Below are 18,525 nucleotides of genomic sequence, written 5' to 3' on the forward strand. Positions count from 1 at the left end.
AAATGTGTGTCCAGGAGACAATGAATTAAATCTACAGTACCAGAGGAGAGTGACTAAATACTTTGAGCAAATGTGAGCTTGCTAGGCTGTAATGGCTGAATATCTGAAATAGTTCAATTCTGTGTTGTCTGGAAGGCCATGTCCAATCATTTGCAGTTGAACTGCTCGGGTTTGACCTTGTACCGAGGTCTCCAAGCACAGTGAATGAGGCCAAAGGCACAGATCAGGTTGGAGTGAGACGTAGGGTCGTCAACTGTCCCGAATTAGCCGGGTCATCCCGTATTTTGTGCTAAATTAGTTTGTCCCGTACAGGACTGCCCATGTTCCGTATTGGTAGGGTTGCCAACTATCTCACTCCCAAATAAGGGACAAAGGGTGATGTCACAGCCCCGTGCCCCATGTGACATGTGCTCCCGTTCCACCAATGGCGGCCACCATTGTTGGAGCGGGAGCACGTGGCCGCTGGCTGGGTGAGGTCACGTGGGCGCGCGGGGCGGTGCCGTCACCTTGTCCTGTATTTGGGAGTGAGGAAGTTGGCAACCCTAGTGAGAAGTAGTGCAACTAGAAACATGGGGTCACCATTATGGCAAAATAGCCACCTAATAATATCCATGTGGCTTCCCACTGAAGAAGCGATAATGTTACAAACCTTGCAAGCAGTATTGTGTGCAGTTCTGGTCCTCCCCTATACAGGAAGGATATGGAGGTTTTGGAGAGGGTGCAGCAGAATGCTGTCAGGATTAGAGGATATTAGCTATGAGAAGTTGGACAAACTTGGATTGTTTTCTTTGGAGTGCAGGGGCTGAAGGGAGACATGATAGAAGTATAAATCAGGGTAGACTGCCAGAACTTTTACCCACGGTAGAAAGGCTCGAGGGCATAGGTTTAAGGTCAGAGAGGCAAAGTTTAATGGAGAAAGTTTTGTTACACAGATACGATAGTGGCGTTTAGGAGGCTTTTAGATAGCTGCAGGGTAATGGATCACATGCAGGCAGAGATTAGTGTGTCGGCATCATGTTCAGCATGGACATTGTGGGCTGAAGGGCCTGTTCCTAAACTGCACTGTTCTATGTCCTAGTAAATCAAGTTGAATGAAATATAAATAAATCAACCATTCACCCTGACAGAGTGCCCTCTTGCAGCTGGCAGTCCCTTCCACAATTTCTCCTGATCCTCCACATCCTGTCGTTCCCCTCAAGTTTGCGCTGCCTCTCCCTTTGTCTGCAATGTGCGACATGTTTTAATTCTGACTTTTCCCAGCTTTGATGAGTTTATCAAACTGAAACTGTTTCTCACACCACAGTGCCTGGTCTGATAGAAAATCTGAATCCATTTCTGTGAATAGGAGGCTGCTGTCCTAACAGGAGAATTACAGGCAGCAGTTGAACTGAAATCGTTAAAGGAATATAATCTGAAAACCAGTTGTTAAAAATAATGTCTGGAGCCACTTGGTTGGATTATCACCTGGAGAAATTCAATGATCATTCATCTAATATAACTTAATTCAATCTAAAATAATTTGTATAGTGATTGGAATGATTATATGAATATAAAAATGTTGGTAATGAAGTGGCTAGGGTTTCATTGGATCTGGGGGCAAAAAATCTCTTTGCAGCATGGTTTTTGCAACAGTACTAAATGTAATAGCCAGAATTCTGTGCCATGCATGATACAAGGTCTCTTTCTTCAGACATAATCTCAAAAGATGTTTAAAAAGACAATCTCATCAGTATTCCTTTCAAAATTCAGCCATTGCAAAGAACATTTAAAGTCGTTTTTATTTTCAATTCAATCTTGTTCTCAACTTGAACTAAAAACCCCCAACATTTTAGAGAAATACAGGGGTGGTTACTGTTTCTGATATATAAGGAGACTGAAATAATTAGTTGCTACCATTTTGTTTCATCAATGCTCCTGCTGGCTTGTTGAACTATTTTAGACCACGAGACTGAGTGTCCACTCTGTCCCCATCCCCATCCAATCCCCCAATGATGCCTTAATCACTCCAATCAATAACCATATTGATTGCTTGCAGGGACTGTCTTTTGAAATCATCTTGAGATGTTAAATAAGGAATAGATATCAGAGACCTGATCAACCTTGAACTTTATTTCCAATCTTAAACATCACAAAAATGGTCCACAGTTCAGCATTTAACTTACAAGACTGTTCCTTGCTTCCTTCCTACCCCTGATTCATTAAATATTTGTATTCAAGCTGGTTAAGCAAACTCACTTAATAAAAATTTTGGTCCACAATATTACTTTAAACTGAGAAAGATAGTGCTTAACTATATCAGGCATTATATATTAACTATTTGCATCATTCATCTAAAATCTTTGCTTGTAACATCAATTAGTGCTGGTTTTCAAGATTAATGTTTCAACTAACAACGGGCTGGATGCATATGTACATTGACTGTACCTTCTGACATAATCTGACAGCCATGTGACTGATGTGTAATCAGAAGAATAGCACAAAGAAATGTAACAAGGATTTGATTTCTAAAATTGGACACTTTCAATTGAAATGAAGTTCTAAAAGGTGCAAATTTTCAATCTGGAAATGACAAACACTACTTTGACCAATAATCAAACATTCGTGCTTTCAAAATATAGGCCTTGTTACGTGCAACACAAGTTGACAGCATGCTAATTGTTCTCTGACGTGCAGTTTCCAAAGGCAGGTTAGTGAATAAACTAAATCTTGGTTTTGAAAATGAAGGTATAAATATTCTTAACTGTCTCCATAACTGAATTAAGATGCTCAAGTGGACTTGCTGTCACTCTTTAAGAATGAGCATTTACTGTTTAAACCTGGAAAATGGCAAGCTTGATGAAAGTAGCAGAGCCAGGTATGTCAAGCAAAAACTGCATCAAACATCCTGTATTTTATTTTTGAAAAAGTGATGGGAAACAACTACGGGAAAAAACTTTCTATGCCCTGATGTAGTGCATCCTCAGAAGCTCAAAGAAGCTTGCAATCTGTACCTTTAAAAAGGGGACTTTTGCAAGAAGTGTCAGGTCATTTTCCTGAATGGCTTGTGTAAGTGGCTGGGTGCTAGTTTGGTGACTCAGTTTAAATAATTATATAGCGCGTTTGACAAGTTGAAATCTTGCCAAATCATGCCCCCTTAACATATTGAATTAAACTATAACAAAACCTTGTCATACTAGAAGATAATTTCTTGTAAATAACATTCATTCCATTCTATAAATCGTAATGAAATATGAACTAGACAATTGAAGTACAGCATTATCTTTGCCGTTTCATAGAAAATTAGTAGACTGGTTACCTGTTTTGAATATTTGCTTTGTGCACTCGATTAAGTTTGTACCTTATAAAGAGGAATGTGCTAAATTGAATATTTCTCATAAGAAAATCAGTTAACATGCTTTGAGTGGCTACTTTAGGCAAGAGTTCTTCAGTACTTGTTAAAATGCCAAAATAATTTGATCATTTTGTTTTACTCCTTTCGAATAATTCTACCTTCACCCCAAAATGTAATTGTTCTTTAATCCAGAAGGAAGTAAATTGTACATACTAGTGCAAGTTGTAGATTAGAGATTTTCCATGACATATTTTGCTTTACTTAAAACATGTTTCAACCATTATACTTTTGGAGAAACAAATTTGCTTTCTATTTGTTGTTGATGAAAAGGCTACAGAACCAACCTAAAATTGGGAAGACAAAGGGAAAAGAACTGGTCCCTTGGGGGCCAAATGTATATTGCAATTTTTACCTCAACATCTTAAAAACAAAATGCTAAAATTCAGCAGAGAATGCCTTCCTAAAAATCTTTATTTATCAAGGCAGTTCACAATTATATTAGACAATTTAAAGCTGGACTTTAAAATTTTGTCAGTAAAACTTCTTAAAGTATATTAATGTTTTTTTGTCTAAAAGTTAAAAGTGCATAATTCCTTAACCTTTTCTGAACATTAATAATCTTGTAAAGTTAATGGTTGATTGGTTATAATCATTTTAAACAAACGCTCGCTTCCTGTAATTGCTTGTCCTCTTCATATAACATTGGTTAAACTGGGGTGTACAAACTCTTGGTTTATAAATGAAAATCCTTCAAACTCTGCCTGGTCAATGTTGGCGATGACCAGCTGATCAGGTGGTGTCAACACTGGCTGGCCTCTTGTGAAAAACTTGTCAAAATTTTCAGCATTTCTGCCACACTGTGGATAGAGAAAAATAATGTCAGGACATCTGTTGAGAGAAGATTAGCAGCTACTTACTTAAAGTTCAGTAGTAATAAACCTTTGCATCTGTAAATAGGCACAGTGGTACAGCGGTTGAGTTGCTGCCTCACAATGCAAGAGACCCGGGTTCCATCCTGACTACAGGTTGCGATCTGTTTGTACGTTCTCCCTGTGACCGCGTGGGTGCTCCAGTTTTTTCCCACATTCCAAAGACGTGCAGGTCTGCAGGTTAATTGGCTTCTGTAAATTGCTCTCAATTTGTTGGATGCGAAGGTGGGAAAATGTAGAGATCGTTGGTCAGCACGGACACAGTGGGCCGAAGAGCCTGTTTCCACGCTGTATCTCTAAACTAAACTAACTGAATAAATGTCTCCGATTGAGGAAATGGTGAATGACAAAAGTGATATTTAATGTGAGCCTTTGGTTGAAATAAGATTAATTCTAGCTTTTCATTTTTCACTACAAATCTAACCGTCCTCCTTTATACACTTAACTGCCGTGCAAACATTTACTGGCTAATGAGAGCCGGATACACAGGAAAGAGTATAGTAAGTCCGAATTCCCTCATCAATGACACAGCCCATGAAGTAGATCCATGCGGATTATTGAAATTGTTTTCCGAATATTTCGTTAGTCGTTCTGACTCATCCCCACATCCTGCTGGAGATGGTGTAATTATTAAATAAGCTGAATGTTAAAAAGTACTTTTTTTCCAGTAGATCAGAAGTTACGTTACTATCTGTTTAACCTTATTACATCTGTTCAATTTATTCCACACTTCCTGAGTACTTAGAGATACTGAATGCACTGATCTGAATAATTGAATGCAAATGGAAGCATTATCTCTGAGAACAGGGTGTTAACAGTACAGTAACAGGCCCTTTGGCCCACATTGAACAAGATGTGCGATTAAACTACTCTCCTCTGCCTGCACGTGATCCACATCCCTCCAATCCCTGCACATCCATGGGCCAAATAAGCATCTGCTGAAGTTTCACTGAGATTTGAACGGATCGCTGGATTCTGAGTCCAGCTAACCATTACACTAATTAATTGTTGCTTTTAATTATCAAGACCTGATTAGGGAGCTTTTCAAATGAGACACTGAACTTTAACATACACTTTTAATTTTGAAGTAATACATCTCCACAGTGGAACTTGCTGTGATCAAAGATTTCCTACTAATACTGACCAAGGCTTTCCAGAAGACCACAAGACATAGCAGCAAATGGGGCCAAAATTGAGATGATGGACAGTTTCAAGTTCCTAGGCGTAAATATCATCAACAACTTGTCCTGGAACAAGCACATTGAAGCTATTTGCAAGGAAGCCCACCAACGCCTCAACTTTCTCAGGAGACTCTGGAAGTTTGACATGTCTCGAACAATTTTTCCCAACTTTTACAGATGCGCTGTTGAAAGTGACCTATTGAGCTGCATTACAGCTCTGCCCAAGACCGCAAGAAATTGTCCATCCCACAGACCAGACTCCCCAAGCCCTCCCCCTCTCCCTTATTGACCATCTACACTTCACGCTGCCTCGGAAAAACAGCCAATATAATAAAGGAAGCTAGGGTGCAATCCCAATCTTCCAACCTACCTCCCTGCAGGCGTTAGACCTTTTCTTTGTAACTGTACCACTATATTCTGTACTCGGGTATTTTTCTCTTTGCACTACCTCGTCTACTTGTGTACGGCTTGATTGTACTCGTGTATAATATGGTTTGACTGGATAACACACAAAGCTTTTCACTGTACCTCAGTACATGTGACAATAATAAACCGATACAACTTAATAAACACAGCTGTAAAGAGATCTCATTCAATGACTGTTACTGACTGTCTGCTTGTTCTGGATATACTCGCAGATATAGAGAGCTTCTTTGCAGCTAATCTATGACATACCAATATTTTCAAAGACCAATATGTCTTCTCTCAGTCTCATCCCCGGCGAGACGATACAGAAACTTGAAAATGTGCACCGCCAGGCTCGGGAACAGCTGCTTCCCCTCTGTTTAGCTTCTGAACGGTGCTTCCATAAGGTCGGCTGCAGTCCGATTCTCCTGCACCCCATTGCAGACATGGGAGTTTGCCTCTGGAACTGGTGAACTACATTCTGCACTCTGGATAGCATGCGAGACACGTGACAATAATAAACCTTAAACCTAGATAAAAGCTCATAAACCAGACTATTGAATGGCATATTTTCCTGCCCTAAAAAACTGCTCCAGTTGCTTGTGTTGCCGAACAACACTGTCCTTTAAATGTCTTCTGAGGGCTGAGAAGTTGGTGCAAAGTGCGTCGACACTTCCCCGGTTGCAGCAGGGGTTTCTCCTGAGAGCCGCTCATATTCCGAACTGCTGGTAATTCAGAAAGGAACAAAAACATGTGTGGACACGGATCATAGAGGTGGGAGAGCAAGCGAGCATGGGAGGAGCAGCGTCACTGCCTCAGTGAGTGAGTGAGTGACTCTGAGCGCTCTCACACAGCCTCCCACTGCTGTGGCTCATTGGGTAGAGAAGGCGGCAGCAGTGCTCTGTTCCCACCCAGCCAAAGTGTCTGCAGCCCCACAGCATAAGGTCATAAGGGATAGCAGCAGAATTAGGTCATTCAGCCCATCCAGTCTACTCTGCCATTCAATCATGGCTGATCTATCTCTTCCTCCTAACCCCATTCTCCTGTCTTCTTCCCATAACGTCTGGCACCCGCACTAATCAAGAATCAGTCTGAAGAAGAGTCTCGACTCGAAACGTCACCCATTCCTTCTCTCCAGAGATGCTGCCTGACCCGTTGAGTTACTCCAGCATTTTGTGTCTACCTTCGATTTTAACCAGCATCTGCAGTTTTTTTTCCTTCACCAGAATCTATCCAACTCTGCCTTAAAAATATGCATTGACTCAGCCTCCACAGCCTTCTCTAGCAATGAATTCCACAGATTCACCACCTTCTGACTAAAGAAATTCCTCCTCATCTCCTTCCTAAAGGAACGTACCTTAATTCTGAGGCAGTGCCCTCTGGTCCTGGACTCTCCCACTAGTGGAAACATCCTCTCCACATTCACTCTATCCAGGCCGCTCACTATTCGAGTTCACTAGCCTTCCAGAGCAGCCGGCAAAAACATCCCCATCCATCCTGTGGGTCTCGCAAACACTCATGAGTTGAACATTCGTAACCTGGGGTATCTAGAATCACCATTGCAAAACTAGTACTGATCAACAGTGTCCCTTAGCTTTGTATCTAACACGTCGGTGCTGAAGAACCTTTAAAAACAACACTGAGGACCAGCTCGCTTCCATGTTGAGATATTGGAGGACAGTCACAGTGCGTGGAGTGTTTCCTTTGGCTTTGCATGTTACAAGATAATCGCACGTTCACTTAATCATTGCGTTTTTGTGATGTCTACTGTTATCAGGTATAAAGATCAATTACATGTTTTAAAGACTCTGTGGTTAAAAAAAGAAGTAAATATTACTGAGGAAATCGTGCAACCAGCAAATTTAGTGCCAATTGCTCGAGTGGCAGTTGGTGGAAGTGTAGATTTGGTCAAGTGTTGAGATCAGCTGAAACTGACACTGTTGTGTAAGGAATAATCTATGTCTAAAGGAATTAGCAGAATTTATGGAGAAGGCAATAAATGAGGGAGTTGATGAATTAGATATAGACTTGCAGAAAGCAATTGGGAATCTTTAACATAAAAGGCAATTGGCCCCAACATTTGTTGAGAGGGTAGAGTTGTGATGAAGGACATGGTGTGTCCTACTGGCGAGTTACCATCTTCTGATTGAGTGAATGGGCAGTTGTATGTGTAAGCTGAGGTATTCAAAGGGAGACAAAATGCTGGGTAATTCAGCGGGACAGGCAGCATCTCTGGAGAGAAGGAATGGGTGATGTTTTGGGTTCTTCAGACTACGTATTGTCTGATTCACCTCCACCCCATTGAGGACATTGGACTTTGTCTAAGGAACTGATGCATTTACAATGCTGAGAACTATATTCTGTACTCTGTATCTTCCCCTTTGCTCTACCTTGTATTTGAGTTTGAACTGATTGTATCTATTAATGGTATTCCTGATCTGTTTGGATAACATGCAAAACAAAGCAACATTACACGTGACAATAATGAACCTAAACCTAAGTTTGCCAACACTATTAAGTGGGGACAGAATAGTGCTGATGAAAGCAGAAGACTGCAAAAGTATATTGAATAAGTAAATGCATGAAAATAGATGTAGTGCAGGAAAGAAGGTCATGACTTTTCATTAGAACTAGGAAAGATTAAGAAATCAGCTTTGTTCTAAGTTATGAATAAGTGCAAGATGGAGAAACCACTTTCTGAATAAGCAGCTGCTATTTTTCTTCATTTATTTCCCAGACTAATTTATTTTTAACTCTTTTTTAAATATCCATCGAAACCCTTGCTATCTGTTTTTTACATTTCTAGCTTAGTTCATATTATACTTTTTGAATCTCTTTTATTAATCTTTTGGCCATTCCTTGATTTTTAAACACTTTCTGCAACTCTGAGCATCCACACATCTTTGCACACAGTGGGTCCTCAGTTTGGTGTTTTGTTTGCCATTGGATGGTCTGAGACAGCAAGTTAAATTAATTTGTTGCCCATCAGTATCTGTTTAACATTAAGTCATGAAATTTCTACCCTTAACATTAATATCAGGGTGGCACAGTGGTGCAGCTGGTAACAGCACCAGAGACCAGGTTTGATCCTGACCTCGGCTGCTACGGGTGTGGAGTTTGCACGTTCTCACAGTGACTATGCCACATTTCTCCCACATTTCAAAGACGTGTGGGTTTGTAGGTTGGTTAGCTTCTGCAAATTGTCTCCAAGTGTGTTGGGAGTGGAATAACACAGAACTAGCGTAAACAGGTGATCAATGGTCGGCCTGGACTTGGTGGGCTGAAGGGCCTGTTTACATGCTGTATCTTTTAATCAGTCACTGAACTTTTGTTAATGCTGATGAAAGTAAGTAAAGTTAAATTATATCTTTAACAAAACAGATATATTTTACAAAATTTAACAAGCCAGTTCAGTGCAAAGTAGATCAATCTCCAAATGGTTAAGCTGCAACTGACATAAGCTGCAATAATCCATTGCACATCAGATCCCAATTAGTGCAACTATTACAGCAAAGCAGTAGCACAAGTGCATGGCCAAATTTAAACATTCTCAATTAGATACAGTTCATTAATTCACACAAACATAGTTTTATTTGCCAAAAAAAATTAAAAACTGTTTTATGAAGACCAGTGAACAGTGAATTTGATATTGATGATACCTTATTAGCTTTTCAAAAAATGTAACTTTTTCCTTGCTTTACTTCATTATCTTTGTGTTTCTTGGACAAAGACCAGGTAGTTATGATGGAAGGTTATTAGTATGAGATGTTAATTCTGACCCTCTATAGCAAATGTCTGACCTACTCAATATTTCCAGCATTTTCAGGTCTCAATTCTGTTTTCAGCATTTAGTGTATTTGCATTGACACAGGTTATGAATCTGATCCACTTACAACCCTTGTACTGGTTGTTATTCAATACCTGAGGGGCAGTACATGCTAACTAAGTGCCACTAATTCTCTTCTCACCATCCTGTGGGAGAGTGCTTTATCCCTTCATGTACATTGACAAAAGAATCTAGCTGGTGTCATTATGCTGAAACCTTTTGCCTGCCAAATTTATCTTAGTACCCTGTACACACCAAGTAACTACGTGTTATACAGCACAGGAGAAGGCCATTTGGTCCATCTTGTAATTTTGTGGAGTTTGCTACCATTCCCTGCTTTTAAAGAAGGAATTATTTTAATCCATTTTGAAAAGATAAATTTATTTTGAGAGACTGACACTTCTAAGCTGGCTTGCTGCAATTAAACAACAATGTTTGTCAATCCTGTCACTTGTCCAAGGGCACCAGAAGAAGATGAAAGTGAAGGTGATTATGATTCTGCAATAAGGTTAAATTATGTTGTGGGGTGTCAGGTTATGATTTTTCTCAAGGGAAAAGGAGGTTGGATTTATTCTTGGGAATGAAAGGAGACAACTTATGATAGCCACTCCTCTGGAACTGGAAATAAAAAAGGACGCCTAAATCCAACATTAGTGCAAGTTCAAATGCTTGTATCCTTTGCATTATGGAACATTAAAATATTCTTCTTTGCAGTATGTTGGGAAGAAGCTCTAAGTACTAAAGGAGATGTGTGGGGCAGGCTTTGAGTGTAGTGAGTGCCTGGAATGTGCTGCCAAGGGTGGTGGCATTTAAGAGGCTTTTGGGTAGGCACATGAGGGATATGGATTATTTGCAGGCCGATAAGAGTTGGTTGTCTTGGCATCATGTTTGGCACAGACTTTGTGGGCTGAAGGGCCTGTTCTTGTGCTGTACTGTTCTATGTTCTGTTCAGAAATCAGAATAAAATGTGTTTTTTTAGTACTGAAATGCTTGCAACCCGGAGCACTTGTGTATTTTGCTCACAAACATGCTGATATTCTGCTGAACATTAGAAAAAATAAAAGTAAGCGCACACACAATTGCGTTGTGATCTGAAGCAGGATCACTTCATTGCAAGATCACTGTCACCATTCTGAAAAAGTTAATGAAAAAAGCTTTTGCATTGCTTCTTGAATAAAAAGTAAGACTTACACAGATGAAATCTGCCTTGTATATGGCACTCTGTAAAATGAAAACTAATTTATGATCTGGTTTTTGTAGAAAGTTGCTAGCAGCACATTGAACATTCATCAATTATTAAAGTATGAGTTTAGTAAATTCAATTATTAGAATTGGAATATGCTCTTGTATTCCCATGGTAATTTAGACACACGGCAGGAAGTAATGAGGGAGAACCAGACTCACAAAGAACTCCAGATACTGGAATCTTGCACAGAACACAAAATATTGGCGTAAACTCAGGGGGTTGGGCAGCATCTCTGGAAGACACGAGTCTGAAGAAGGGCCTTCACTGTGTTTATCGTAGTCTTATTAATCCTCCGCATTTTTCAGGCCTACGTTCCGTCTGCCATTGTTTTGCCCGTCTAACATACTCATCAAATAACACTCTCACCTATCACTCTCACCCTCACCAATGCTCATGATATCTGTGAACTTGCTAATCATTGCTGCTACATTCACATCCAGGTTTGTACAGGAATACAGCAAACTATTTTATTCTCTGTTGAAGTACTTCACTTTTGACTCTGTTCTGTTTAGGGTTGCCAACTTCCTCACTCCCAAATAAAGGACAAAGGGTCACCCTTTGTCCCTTATTTGGGAGTGAGGAAGTTGGCAACCCCACTAATACGGGACAAGGGCGGTCCCAACAACCTATAATGGCATACAAATCAGATGAACATATTATGTTCATGTAACCATCAATCCTGCGTACAGTTTGTTGGTAACACCACTTTCATGGTTATTTATTGTTTCTAAGGCTTTTTTTGGCACATAATAAAAGCACCCTGGACAAATGTAAGTTCAAATCACTGAGAATATCTGGTATTGGAAAGTACAGAAGCTTGAAAGTGCGCACCACCAGACTCAGGAACAGTTTCTTCCCCTCTGTTATCAGGCTTCTGAACGGTCCGATTCAACTCTAGCCCATTGCGGACTGATGCGTTACAATGCTGAGAAACTATATTCTGCACTCTGTATCTTCCCCTTTGCTCTACCTATCGTACCTGAGTTTGCCTTGACTTTTTTTTATGTGTGGTATTAACTAAGCTGATTGAATATGCAAAACAAAGCTTTTCACTGTACCTCAGTACACATGACAATAATAAGCCGAAACCTCAATGACGCAGCTGGGTTTGAATTCACTGGAGTTTAGAAGGATGAGAGGGGATCTTATAGAAACATATAAAATTCTTAAAGGATTGGACAGGCTAGATGCAGGAAAAATGTTCCCAATGTTGGGGGAGTCCAGAACCAGGGGTCATAGTTTAAGAATAAGGTGTAGGTCATTTAGGACTGAGATGAGGAAAAAATTCCTCACCCAGAGAGTTGTGAATCTGTGGAATTCTCTGCCACAGAAGGCAATGGAGACCAATTCATAGGATGTTTTCAAGAGAGAGTTAGATTTAGCTCTTAAGGCTAAAGGAATCAAGGGATATATATGGGGAAAAAGCAGGAACGGGATACTGATTTTAGATGATCAGCCATGAGCATTTGAAAGGCTGAATGGCCTACTCCTGCACCTATTTTTCTGTGTTTCTATGTTTCAAATTGGAACTGATGTATTTTTTAATGCCCTGCTGTATTAGCCCACGTCTTTAGTAAGGTGTTCTATCAATTGCAATTCTGCTGTTTCCAGATCTGCACGCGACCTAGTAACCCCAAGAAAGACATCAATGGTGTAAGTACACTTACCACTTTGGGCTTGAATGGAGGCTGTATCTCCTTTTGTTCCAGTTTCTCCCAGTCAATTCTTCGGAAGAAAGCATGGTCCCGAATATCCCTTTCTCCCTCCGATCCACATCCAAGACGTTTTGCTGGGTGTTTTGTCATCAACTGGGAAAAGGAAATATTAAAATGGCAGCTGAGATTACAAGACTATGTCTTTTTAAGAGTTTCTTACAGTATTGTGTTCTTGGAAACTAATAGTTCATGAACCCCACTTAAAAGACTTTCTATTGCGACTATTTTGACAAAGGTTTAAAATAGCTTTTAGATTGTGATTGATTGTCACATCAGACTTACCTAAAAAAACAGTACACAGTTGGAAGAAATGTTCTAGTTATTCAATACTTTTTATGGCTTGGTAATTTTTATGATTTTACCCCACTTTTTAGGTATTAATTAACACATAATTAATGATGTTAATTAACACATGCATAACCAGCAGAAATGGTTATGTGTGCGTGTTAATTTTTAACAGGTCATTAACAATAAAGTGTGTTTGACAATTAATTCATATAAACCAGATATTTCCATGAGAACATATAAATCAGGAATAGCTCATCGTCTCCTCAGGCTTGGTCTGTCATTCAATAAGATCATGGCTGCACCAATCTTCACCCTGACATTATTCCCCTGTTCTCTCCACTTACACCTCAATTCTCTTGTCATTTAAATGTTTTGTCAGTTAGGAGCTTGGAATATTTTTATTTGGGAGAGGCATTTTGCAGGTGGGGTACACCTGGCAAGTGGGTGACTTTTCAGTGAGATATGGAGAGATCAGGACCAACATGTTCCTGTTAGAGTGAAGGATGTAGTGGCAATATTTTGAGTTGGGACACTTCTGCAGTTTAATGAAGGGTCCTGACCCGAAATGTCACCCACCTGTGTTCCCCAGCGATGCTATCTGACCCACTGAGTTACTCTTTGTGCCTTTTCTTATAAACCAGCAGCTGCAGTTCCTTGTGTCTAAGTGTTTGGCGATAGTCAGCATGGCTAGATGCATGGGAAAGGCATGGTGTTGGCATGGATGAGCTGGGCCAAGCGCCTGTTTCCCTACTCTGTGACGCTGCTCTGAATGTCACCGTGTTCGCAGACTGATGCCTTACCCCTTTGCAGATCAAGACGGCTTCCTTAGATAGTGATTTAGGATAAGTCACGTTATGCTCCATGATAGACTGGAAGAGCTCATCTTCATCTTCCCCATCAAATGGAGGCTGTCAGAACGGAAAAAGCAAATCACTAAAAGCTTTAGTTAAAACATCCCCCAACCTGCCACCATCACAAAGATTATTCAATGCACTCGTTGTTTAACTTACCCACTTCAGACTAATTTGTAATTCAGACCAATTATAGAAAGTACGCCTGAACCCTTCTGCTATTCCTGTTCATTGGTACTGCACACCTTAATTTATTCATTCTCATTCCAAAAGTTGTGCCCTTCATTTTTATCTCAGAGATGTCAATACACAGAGGTGTCAGGTTGAATTCTCGGGGGATATAAATCAGAGGGACAGTAATTCTAAGTTGCCTTTGTATATCTTTCATGAGCTATGTTCAAAGCAACTTTGGCAGAGGCCCATTATCCCATGGCCCTACGGTTGGTTGTCAGTATGGCACAGGGAGTATAGAAACATAGAAAATAGGTGCAGGAGGAGGCCATTTGGCCCTTCGAGCCAGCACCGCCATTCATTGTGATCATGGCTAATCATCCACAATCAGTAACCTAACCCCTAAAGCTCTATCTAACTCTCTTGTAAATTCATCCAGTGAATTAGCCTTGACTGCCTACTGTGGCAGAGAATTCCACAAATTCACAACTCTCTGGGTGAAAAGGTTTTTTCTCATCTCAGTTTTAAATGGCCTCCCCTTTTATTCTTAGACTGTGGCTCCTGGTTCTGGACTCCCCCAACATTGGGAACATGTTTCCTGCATCACTGTGAAAGGCTCCACTATATTGGAGCGATTCGCGAATGAACCGTTGTAGAGTTGGAATACACGTCGAGCACAAGGTATCAGTGAGTGAATAATTCACATCTACTGAAGCAGCAATAAATATTTGCTGCACTTGAAATTACTTTTTACTGCAGAATCCACCTCAACACCCATTTAAAAAGTGGCTTGGCTATCCTTTTATCATCATCAAAATTTAGTACTACCAAATTACACATCTGTATTTCTGTATTTGAGTAACACACATCTGTACTACAACAGCAAGGATATCACAAAACTTCAACTACACTGCTTGTAAATACTGCATATTTTGAATATATTTTAAAACGCATATCAACTCTGTCCATACACAGTATCTCTCTAACTATCCTTCTCTCCACAGATGTTGCCTGCCCTGCAGAGTTACTCCAGCATTTTGTGTCTATATCTCCCATGTGGAGTCCCAATATCCTAGTTGTGGCTGAACCAGTGTCTTATAAAGGTAACCATGGCTTTCTTGTACTTCATATCTCTGTTTATACCTACATGTTTCTCCATTTGCCCTGCAAAAAACACATTTTCTTTGTTATCCCACTTTCACATTCATTCCCTATAAATTGGGCACAATTTAAGAGGTCAATGAACCTGCAAATTCTCACAGTTTTTTGGCGCGGGGGAGGAAACCTCTGTGGTCACAGGGAAAACATGCAAACTCCACACAGACGGCACCAACGTCAGGATTAAATCTGGGTCTCTGGCGCTGTGAGGCAGCAGCTCTATGAGCTGCGTCACTGTGCCACCCTGCTGTGGCACTGTGCTGCCCTAATTTCAACATCATTGTAAAACAAGTTTGAATCCTATTCATAGAAAATCTCTTTAGTTTGTTTCTTACCTGACCAGCAAGCATTTCATAAAGCAGCACTCCATAGGCCCACCAATCCACAGATTTTCCGTATGGTTGATAAGCAATAATCTTTAAAAAAAAGAGGAAATCAAAGCAATTCTTAAATACATCAGTGTTTCAAAGATGCCAAGACTTCTTTTGCATCCAAGTTGCTGCCAACAAATTCCTGCATTAAACATCACACTTTCAACTTGGGCAAGTTTCCCAAAAATCACTTTTTCTGGTAAAGATGTTTCCTCAGCTATTTATGGGCAAGGAGTGCTTCCACACAGGGAAGGAGCATAGAAAAGTACAACACAGGAACAGGCCCTTCGGCCCACCATGCCGATGTTGACCATGATGTCAATTACAACTAAGCTCATTTGCCTGCATGTGATCCATATCCCTCCATTCCTTGCATATCCTTGGTATCCTTGTGCTTATATAAAAGGCTATTAAATACCAATATCGTATCTGTCTCCACCTCCACCACCCCGGCAACATGTTCCTGGCACCCACCACTCTCTAAACAAAACGCCCCATGCATCTCTGTTAAACTTTCTCCCTCTTGTGTTAAACTGATGCCCTCTGGTCTCAGTGTCTTTTTCCCCCAGTGTGTAAATATCTGACTATCTACATTTTCTATGTCTCTCATAATTTAATAAATTGCTATCTGGATGGAAAGTGTCCACTATTCTGAACCACCTTCATTGAAGGAATGTGGAACCATTAAGAACACTAGAAAATGAGTAGGAATAGGCCACTTGGCCCTAAAAGCCTGTCCTAGCATTCAATATGATCGTAGCTGATCTCTCCGAGGACTCATCTCCTCTTCTGTGCCACTTCTCTTATCTTTCAAAAATTATCAATCTCCCATTTAAATACCTCCAAAGATTGTGTTCCCCAATCCCAGAGTAAAGAATTCCTGAGATTCACCACACTATGCAACACCAGGTTTCCACACAGCTCTATTTTAAATGACTACGTGCTTATCATACAAATATGTCCCATCTTTTGAGTTTCTCATGCCCGCTATTTATTCTGTCGTGGCCTCTAGGATCTTGCGTGTTTCATCAAGATCATTGTTGTTCTTCCAAACTCCAAATAACAGGTTGAATTAGTTTAGTCTCTCATGATAGAACTATCCTCTCTTCCCTGGAATTAATCAAGTGAATCTCTTTTGGATCATCTCCAAAGCTAGTAGATCCACTCTTAAATAAGCAGACCAAAGATGTGCCCAGTACTGCAAGTGTGGCCTGGCAAATAAGCAACAGAACTTCCTAATTTAGAAACTCCAACCCTCCTGCAATAAATGATAATATTTACCTTCCTTTAGCAATTTCATTGCACGCTGGTACATATGATAACAACCTGATCTAATCTTCATAAATGTAGTACAAGGGTACTGAGAGAGACACAAGTTATTTGTGAGCATGGGAAGATGCAACAAAAAATATCAACGGTATTAAATTTTCCAAAATTGCAATTCCTATCTGTAGTCTGAGCTAGATCAGCCATAATGCATTGTACACAGTTGAGCATGGTGGTAATATTTGCCTAAGAACTCCCACTGCATGTCAAAAAGACCAGCTGGTAGTTACAAAGCTTCTATTAGCTGTGATCCAAAATACAATATCTGTTACCAGTAACTCTATGTATAATTGACTGAACTACCAGAGAAAAATACCTAATTCTGAGTTTCTTCCAGCACTTTGAAAGGATCTGTGAAAGTTTAGTAAAAGAGAAAATACCGGAAATATTTAGTGGGGCAAGCTGCATGTGTCATGGAGTCAGACAGCCCCTTCAGCCCATCCTGTCCACGCTGACCAAGCTGCCCCATCTATGTTAGTCCAACCTGCCCGTGTTTAGCCCATATCCTTCTAAACCTTTCCTCTCCATATACCTGTCCAAATGCCTTTTAAATGCTGTTATAGTACCTGCCTCAACTACCTCCTCTGGCAGCTCATTCCATATACCCACCATGCTCTGAAAAAATTGCCCCTCTCTCCTTCTCACCTTAAACCCATGTCCTCTGGATCTCGATTACACTCTGGGTAAAAGAGTATTTGCATTTACCCTATCTGTTCTCCTCGTGATTGTTTTACACCTCTATAAGATCATCCCTCAGCCTCCTGCGCTCCAAGGAATAAATTCCGAGCCTATTGATGCTCCCCCGATAGCTCAGGCCCATGAATCCTTCCAGTGGAGGTGCTGGAAGAAGAACCAGCACAATAAAACTAAATAAGTGCTGCAACTGCACTCCTCCACATCCGTGCCTCGAGGCATGCTTAATGTTCGTGCTATCACACTGCAGAATTCTATTTTCAGACTAGACTAAAAATTAGGTGGCAGAATGGTTGCTAGAGATTAATCATTCTCTGCCACCTTCCTATAAATAGAGACAATGCTTCAAGTGCAAGATGTACAATCACTTGCCTACCCTCTTGTTCTTTCTTTAGCTCAAATCTGTTTTAGTCATAGAATCATTCAGCACGGAAGCAGGCCCTTCGGCCCTACTTGTTCATGCAATTCTTCCTAATTTGAGGACGGACATCCTTGCTATTGAGGCTGTGCAGCGTAGGTTCACGAGGTTAATACCCGGGATGGCGGGACTGTCATATGAGGACAGATTGGAAAGACTGGGCTTGTATTCACTGGAATTTAGAAGGATGAGAAGGGATCTTATAGAAACACATAAAATTATAAAAGGACTGGACAAGCTAGATGCAGGAAAACTGTTCCCAATGTTGGGGGAGTCCAGAACCAGGGCCCACAGTCTAAGAATAAAGGGGAGGCCATTTAAAACTGAGATGATAAAAAAAGTTTTTACTCAGAGTGTTGTGAATTTGTGGAATTCTCTGCCACAGAAGGTAGTAGAGGCCAATTCACTGGATGAATTTAAAAGATAGTTAGATAGAGCTCATGGGGCTAGCGGAATCAAGGGATATGGGGAGAAGGCAGGCACGGGTTACTGATTGTGGATGATCAGCCATGATCACAATGAACGGCGGAGCTGGCTCGAATGGCCAAATGACCTCCTGCACCAATTTTCTATGTTTGTATGTATCCCCCATTTGGCCAATATGGTCTAAATCTTT

At 40.5% G+C, this 18,525-nt stretch overlaps 1 protein-coding gene across 2 annotated transcripts in view; it reads right to left on the reverse strand.

The window, feature by feature from the left end:
- Positions 1-2,089: 2,089 nt before the first annotated feature.
- prkcaa (protein kinase C, alpha, a) overlaps positions 2,090-18,525 on the reverse strand; it is a 187,020-nt gene continuing 170,584 nt past the window's right edge. The window contains exons 14-18 of one of the 2 annotated variants that reach the window (XM_078401439.1): positions 15,437-15,517; positions 13,722-13,829; positions 12,586-12,726; positions 10,864-10,893; positions 2,090-4,188 (exon numbers count right to left, since the gene is read on the reverse strand). In XM_078401439.1, coding sequence (XP_078257565.1) covers positions 4,024-4,188; positions 10,864-10,893; positions 12,586-12,726; positions 13,722-13,829; positions 15,437-15,517 — 525 coding nt within the window. In that variant the 3' untranslated portion in view covers positions 2,090-4,023. The remainder of the gene's footprint in view (positions 4,189-10,863; positions 10,894-12,585; positions 12,727-13,721; positions 13,830-15,436; positions 15,518-18,525) is intronic. The other variant, XM_078401440.1, reaches the window with a different exon arrangement.

This window comes from Rhinoraja longicauda, chromosome 6 (genome assembly GCF_053455715.1).
Source record: "Rhinoraja longicauda isolate Sanriku21f chromosome 6, sRhiLon1.1, whole genome shotgun sequence".
In the NCBI taxonomy this organism is placed as follows: Eukaryota; Metazoa; Chordata; class Chondrichthyes; order Rajiformes; family Arhynchobatidae; genus Rhinoraja; species Rhinoraja longicauda.